The 7706-nt window shown below is 48.4% G+C and overlaps 1 protein-coding gene across 1 annotated transcript in view; it reads right to left on the minus strand.

Moving 5' to 3' along the window:
- TTLL8 (tubulin tyrosine ligase like 8) overlaps nucleotides 1–7706 on the minus strand; it is an 86922-nt gene that overhangs the window by 23834 nt on the left and 55382 nt on the right. Inside the window, exon 9 of the mRNA XM_007954760.1 lies at nucleotides 2320–2468. Coding sequence (XP_007952951.1) covers nucleotides 2320–2468 — 149 coding nt within the window. The remainder of the gene's footprint in view (nucleotides 1–2319; nucleotides 2469–7706) is intronic.

The following is a 7706-nucleotide window of genomic DNA, read 5'->3' on the forward strand; positions in this document are numbered from 1 at the left end:
ATTGTGTTCAAGGTGAAAGTTCACACAGCTAGTTCCCATTTACCAATTTCTACACAAGTTATTCAGTGATAGTGGTTACATTTTAGCTCTAAAGTTTCTATTGTTACAAAAGAAAGGTTTAGCTTCAGCATTTAAGTCAGAGCTAAGTGGGGGAACACCCTCACAGGACACCTGAAACTGCAAAGAGAAGCTGGTGTTTTGGGAAATGAATACACTTAGGAAACCATCTTGAAACTGTGGTTCTATAAAAGGGTTTGAACCCAACAGTCACCATGAGAAATAAAACAGATGAAATTCAAGATGGGGCAGAAACACTGAACAGACCAATCACCAGAAAAAGGTCAAAGGTGAGGAGGCCCTGCCTCCAGGAGTGTGCTGTCTACAGGTGAGTGCGGAAGAACGCTCTGACCGCAGGTAGAGGCCGCAGAACACAAGGCCAGGAGTCCCTGTTGCTGAAGATGGACGCTGTCAGTCTTTCAGAGGCTAGCATGAGCTGCTGCCAAGACCAAGCATGGTAAGAAAAAGAATAAAGAGGCAGGTCAGTTTAATGTACGACATGGATGGGAAGTGGGGCCGGGTGGCAGAATTTCCGGATCCCATGGGGAAGACCCAGGTTCAATTCCAGCCAATGCACCCCACACACAGCCACCACCCATCTGTCCATGGAGGTTCTCATGCTGCTATGTGCTGAACGGGTCCCAGCGGAGCTTCCAGATGAGGACAGACCAGGAAGAAAGGTCTGACAATCTACTCCCCAAATCAGCAGAAGCCCCACGGAGCACAAGGGCCAGACCTGCCGCTGGTCACGGGGATGGCACGGGACTGGGCTGTGTTTTATTCCGTCCTGTGGGGCTGCCACAAGTCAGGCGTCGACCTGCTGACAGCTGACAGCAAGCGACCACAGAGGAAAAGGCCAACGAAATATTCCCGACTCAAAGCAGAGAGCGCCACGAAGACCTGTGTTTTACTGACTATGCAAAAGCATTTGAATACGTGGATCATAAGAAATTATGGATAACACTGTGAAGAATAGGAATTCCAGGACACTTAATTGTGCTCATGAGGAACCTGTACATTGACCAGGAGGCTGTCATTCACACAGAACAAGGGGACACTGCATGGTTTAAAATCAGGAGGGGAATGCATCAGGGTTGTATCCTTTTACCATATTTTTTCAATCTGCATGCAAATAACCCAAGCAGCTGGACTATATGAAGAAGAGCACAGCGTCAGGATTGGGGGAAGGCTCATTAACAACCTGAGATACACAGACGACACAACCTTGCTGAAAGTGAAGAGGACTTGAAGCACTTGCTGATGAAGATCATAGACTGCAGTCCACAGTACGGATTACACATCAACATACAGAAAACAAAAATTCTCACAACTGGACCACTGAGCAAAATCATGATAAACGGAGAAAAGATTGAATTTGTCAGGAATTTCATTTTACTTGGATTGACAACCAACACCCATGGAAACGGCATATTGGACTGGGCAAATCTGCTGCAAAAGACTCTTTAAAGTGTTAAAAGGCAAAGACATCACTTTGAGGACTAAGGTGTTCCTGCCCAAACCATGGTCTTTTTCAATCGCCTCATATGCATGTGAAAGCTGGACAGTGAACGAGGAAGACCGAAGGAGAGTTGATGCCTCTGAATTATGGTGTTATGGAAGGAAAATGAAAACACCATGGACCACCAGAAGAATGAAAATCTATCCTGGAAGCTCCTTGGAAGCGAGAATGGCCAGACTTGGTCTCACGCCCTTCGGTCATGCTGTCAGAAGGAACCATTCCCTGGAGGATATCATGGTTGGTAAATTAGAGGGTCAATGAAGAAGGGGAAGGCCCCCAACAGATGGACTAACACAGTGGCTGCAACAGTGGGCTCAAGCAGAGCCACGATAGTGAGGCCGGTGCCGGACCGGGCAGTGTTTTGTTCTGTTGTGCACAGGGTCACTGTGAGCAGAGCCCTGACAACAGTGACACATTAGCAAAGTTGAATCCAGCACTGTGTTTGGAGCATTGGCTGGGAGAGCCAGTCTCACCTTAGACACGTCTTCCTCTGGGACACAACCTTCGCACCCAGAGTACTCGAGGGTCTCCCTGGGGGCCCTGGCCCTGCCCGGAACTTGGCCTTCGGCCCCTGGTCTAACCACAGCTGTCTGCTCCCCAGAGACCCTGCCTAGTCTGCAGGGCACGGCCAGCATGCAGCGTTGTCCAGAGCCTTTGCTGAGCACTAAAGGAGGGGAGGAGTGGATGACCTTCAGCCTCCAACGCTAGGCCTGGAGCCAAGACAATCCCCCTGGAGGGCTTACCTCGGCCCCGCGATTTCGCAGCCGGCTTGATAATCCAGATGTTCCTGACCCCGTCGATCTCCGTCTGAGGGTTGATGGATGTGATCTTGTTCAGCAGCGCCTGGCACTGAGGTAAGTAGCTCCTGGAATTGGAGATGAATGCGTCGCCACTACAAGACAAGAGTCAGAGAGCGGCATGAAGGGGGCATGTGTGTGTGTGTGTGTGTGTGTGTGTGTGGCCCCTGGCTGTGCACCCAGCAATGTGCCTGCAGACGGCCCACTGGGACCAGGGCAACAGCAGGCAGAGCTATCCCCCAGCAACACGCCTGAGTTCACCTCCCAGGTGCTGGGCTAACAGGGATGCTGCACAGGATGAGGATTTGGGGCTCTGGACTGTGCACACACCCAAGAAGCTGGCTGCCTGGGGCCGTGAAAGGTTCTGGGAGCAAGGCCAGGCCCTGGTATGGGTCCCAGCCCCCTAGGTGCTGGCCCGGTCTCCCAGCCACGCCCTCATGGGGGATCTCCCCTGAGAAAGCTGGCACTGCCCATTCAGACCTGTCCTATGTCCCTTCACCCATGTGGGGCTGTCATGGGACTGTCACTGGAATCTGACTGTCAATCAAACCCAAGATGCCAGGTAGTGGCCACACGGATTGTACCCCAATGGCAGAGACTCATGAGGCCATGATGGACTTAAGGGGATAAACAGAAGGCTGTGGGTGTGGCTGCTTCAGCAACTTAATGCTCTCAAGGGCAGTGTTGTGGCCTGGGATGGGGGACCCACCCAGCACCTCCATCTACCCGTGGGCCCTGTCAGACCCAGCGTGGGCATAGATAATGCTTCAGCAGCTTAATGCTGCTCAGGTGCAGTGTTGTGGCCCAGGATGGGGGACCCACCCAGCATCTCCAGCCACCCACAGGTCCCATCAGACCCAGCCCATGAGTAGATAATCCCAGACCCACGGGGCTAAGTCCACCATGCTAGACAAAGCACTGAAGCAAAAAACAGGGGTAATGGCTGGCTCCAAGGTCACAGGCCACGCTGTACTCCTAGAGGGGGGATGCCAAGGTTAGAGTGAGACACCCCACTATACCTTCTGTGGGTGGGAGGCAGCATGACAGGGAGAAGGGAGGCCCAAGGTGACCCTGTGGTGGGGTAGGGAAGCCCTATAGTGCCATGGGCTCAACTGGGGAAAGACAGAGCTGCCAAGAGTGTATGGCCCTCCCTGGGCACAGAAGTATGGATGTGGCATATGAACAGAGGCTGAGCCAGGCCGGTCCACTCTCCCTGTTTCTAACTGGACACAGTGAGCAGAGCCCCCAACATTGCCAAGCCCCTCTCTGCAGTGACTGCCTAGCAGGGTCTAACCCCAGGAAAAGACAAGTGCTCAGCCATCGCTAGGACATGGTGGAGGGGACACTCATTCCCACTAGTTCTCTCCAGCAGTCCTGCTGGCTTGTGGGGATTGGCCACTGACTGTCGTGGCTCAATAAGGTGGGTCACCGATAGCGTCTAGATGCCAATCCCAATACAGCTGCCCAAGGGGTTTTGCAAGCTCTGTCTGATGTGGATACTAACAGGCCTTGGCCAGGGCTTGCTTCTTGAGGTCCTCGGGAGAGAAGCAGCTGCCTTCATGTGGACAGGACACATTGTTGTCACAGTCTCTCCTCAAGGACACCTGGAGTCCCTGGGCCTGGAAGAGGCCACAGCACAGAGGTGATATTTGGATGGGAGCAGCATGTCAGTAAACGTTGTGTAGTTTCTGCCTTGGAGCCCATGGGTAGTGCCAACAGCAACACACTCGGAGGCCAACTCTGGTTGGCAGTTTGAGTCCACTGAAGGGAGACTCAGAAGAAAGGCTGGCAACCTGCTCCCCAAAAACCAGCCACTGAAAAGCCTGTGAAGCACAGTTGTGCTCTGATACACATGGAGGTGAAACCGAGCGGAGTCAAAACTCAGCCTGCATCCCCGGCTGGAAGCAAATAAATAAACATAATAACTCAGTTCCTTAAGAGCTGAATAGGATGAAAGCTCAACTATTCCCCCACCCTGGTTAAGACAGATAGGACCCTGCTTGGAGACAAATAAGCAAACATAACTCCTCAGTTCCTTAAGAACTGAATGGAATGAAAAGTCAGTTTGCACATTCTTTCCATGCTATTTACCCTAGAAACAAGTGATAAGCACATTAACGTGTCTCAGGAGACAACTTGAAAATTAACTGTGGCCTGCGAACATGCGCAGTGAGACAAACAGGAACCAAGTTGCTGGAATTGACATTCTCCCCTCTGCCTAAGCCCCCATCAGCTGATGACAGGAAGCCAGTGTGACTCATCCAGTGTACAAGTGCACTGAATTAAGAAACGACTATCCCTTTAAACCAAGGTGAAGGAAATTTCAGCAGTCGTCAACTATTTCATGCCCAAATTCCTGAAATTTTTATGAATATGCATAACCCTCTCTCCTGAAACTTAAAAAAACTGTAATTCAATTTAGATTTGGGTAGTCTGATTTGGGTAAAGACCCCTATCTCCTTGCATTGCCTCTTTGCAATAAACAGTTTTCTCTCCTCTTAATCACTCAGTGTGTAAACTGTTTTGGCCTGATCGCACACCTGGCAGGGACCTGCATTTGGTCTAATTTCAGAGGCAGTGTGAGTCAGAGTTGATGCTGTGGCATCTGGTCAACTGGTTTGGGTCTCAGTCTTGGATGGCAAGATTCCATAATGTCTCCTGAGACCAGTGAGGAGGATGCATGAGCGAGCCAAGGTCCAGGCACCAGCAGGCACCTTCTGGAATAACCTGAGCCAGGGGTAAGACACCCCACAGTCATCAGAGAACAAAGTTCTGTCCCTCCCAGGTCCTGGTGACAAGCAGCAGCACCCCTCAGGTTCTCTGAGTCCCTCTGGAAGAACTGAAACCTCCGTGAGTAAAGACTGAGCTGAAGGGGGTCTCTCTGAGCAAGTGCCACAGTTGACAAGGACCAGCAGGAGCCTACCCCTGCAGAAATGGATGCGGCTGCCAGAGATACCTGTAGGAAATACTGCCACCCTGTGGTGCCTCTGGGGACTTCCTCTTTTTCATTCAGGGATAAGAACCTGTCCTGAAGTGCAGGGGACCCTGCCCATATACCTGTCTACCATTTGAATGTCTTCCCTGAAGCATCTGCCAAGTCTCTGAACCATCTTCAGCAGACTATTTATCTTTTCTTACTGACTTATTCTTTATATTCTCTGGGTCTAAGGCTCTTGTTGGGTATTCATGCCTAAATATATTCAGTCTCTCAAAAGCATTTGCTGAACGGAGTTCTTAATGTCAGTGAAGTCCAATATATATCAACTTTATCATAAATACCACACATGAACTCTTTGCCCTCCACAGGGTGACATCATCTTATTTTTCTTAACTTTCACATTCAGGTTTATATCTCAAACTAAGTTCTGTGTATCTGTGAGGCAGGATTCAAGGTGTACACATGTATGTGTGTCTATATATACATGCCCACTGCTTGAACCCCACTCACTGGGAAGACAAGGTCTTCCCCACTGAACTTCAGTGGCACCTTGGTATTGAATCAGTGATCATGTATGTGAAGATGTACTTCTAGATTCAGTCTTGATTACATGGGTCTACTCCTCTACCTTAGCCCAATACCACACTGCCTTGATCATCACAGGTTTGTAGTAAGCCCTGAGATATGGCCCATAAGTCCTCTAACTCTGTTGTTCTGGATCAAGACTGTCTTGACTCTCCTAAATCATCTGAATTTCCAAACACATTTTAGAATAGGCTTGTCAATTCCTCCCGCCTCCCCCTAAATGACCCCTGAAGGCATTGCACTGAATCTATAGATCAGTTTGAGAAGAAAGACCATGTGTACACTATTGATCTTCCAGTTCATGAACATGAGCCTGACACATCACCCCCCAAAGCTGCCTCTACACACCTCAGTCCTTACCTGAGCTAAGTTTACAATGCTTCCCACTCTATCTACATAGCTGACCCTCTGCACATTCAGCACTCCAGTGAAAAATGATGGAGCACACAAAGAGAAAGAATCTTACAACCTACGACCAAGGCAAACTAACAATAGAGGCAAGACTTCTGTGTGGCTGAAGATAAATGAGTTAAATGAAGCACTTAAGAGATGGAGAATTGCAGACTGGATAAGAAAACAAAACCCATTGATATGCTACCTACAAGAGACACACCTTAGAGACAAAGACAAAAATAGACTAAAAATCAAAGGTTGGAGAAAGATATATCAAGCAAACGGAAACCAAAAAGAACAGGAGTGGTTATATTAATTTCTGATCAAATTGACTTTAAGATGAAAACCACCATTTGAGACAAGGAAGGACATTATATAATGATTAAAGGATCAATTGAACAAGAAGATATAACCATAATAAATATCTATGGACCCAATGAAAGAGCTCCAAAATATATAATCAGACCTTAACAGAATTGAAAAGACAAATAGATGACTCCATAGTCATAGTAGGAGACTTTAATACACCACTTGCAATGCAAGACAGAACTGGAAGGAAACTCAACAAAGACACAGAAGAACTAAACAATACAGTCCACCAACTTGACCTTACAGACAACTACAGAGCACTCCACCCAACAACAGCACAATATACATCCTTTCCCAGTGCACATGGAACAGGATAGACCATACGTTAGGCCACAAAGCAAGCCTTCATAAATTTAAAAACATTGTAATACTGCAAGGTATCTTCTCAGATCACAATGCTATAAAACTAGAAACCAACAACAGGAAGATGAATGGAAAAAGAGCAAATACATGGAAACTGAACAACACCCTCCTTCAAAACAACTGGGTAATAGAAGAAATAAAATATGAAATTAAAAAATTCCTTGAATCAAATGAGAATGAAAACACAACATACCAAAATCTTTGGGACATGGCAAAAGCAGTGATCAGAGGCTAATTTATAGCAATAAAAACAATTTATAGCAATGACAAGAGGACAACAGTGGACTGAGATGCAGCAATGATGGGCGGACAACAGTGGACCGAGACGCAGCAATGACGGGCTGACAACAGTGGACCGAGAGACAGCAATGATGGGCTGACAACAGTGGACCGAGACACAGCAATGGACCGAGAGACAGCAATAACAGGCGGACAACAGTGGACTTGGGGACAGCAATGATGGGCTGACAACAGTGGACCGAGAGACAGCAATAATAGGCAGACAACAGTGGACCGAGATGCAGCAATGACGGGCTGACAACAGTGGACTTGGGGACAGCAATGATGGGCTGACAACAGTGGACCAAGAGACAGCAATGATGGGCTGACAACAGTAGACTTGGGGACAGCAATGACGGGCTGACAACAGTGGACTTGGGGACAGCAATGACGGGCTGACAACAGT

The sequence above is a fragment of the Orycteropus afer genome, unplaced genomic scaffold (assembly GCF_000298275.1).
Source record: "Orycteropus afer afer isolate SDZICR_OR568_19922 unplaced genomic scaffold, OryAfe1.0 scaffold00471, whole genome shotgun sequence".
Lineage (NCBI taxonomy): Eukaryota > Metazoa > Chordata > Mammalia > Tubulidentata > Orycteropodidae > Orycteropus > Orycteropus afer.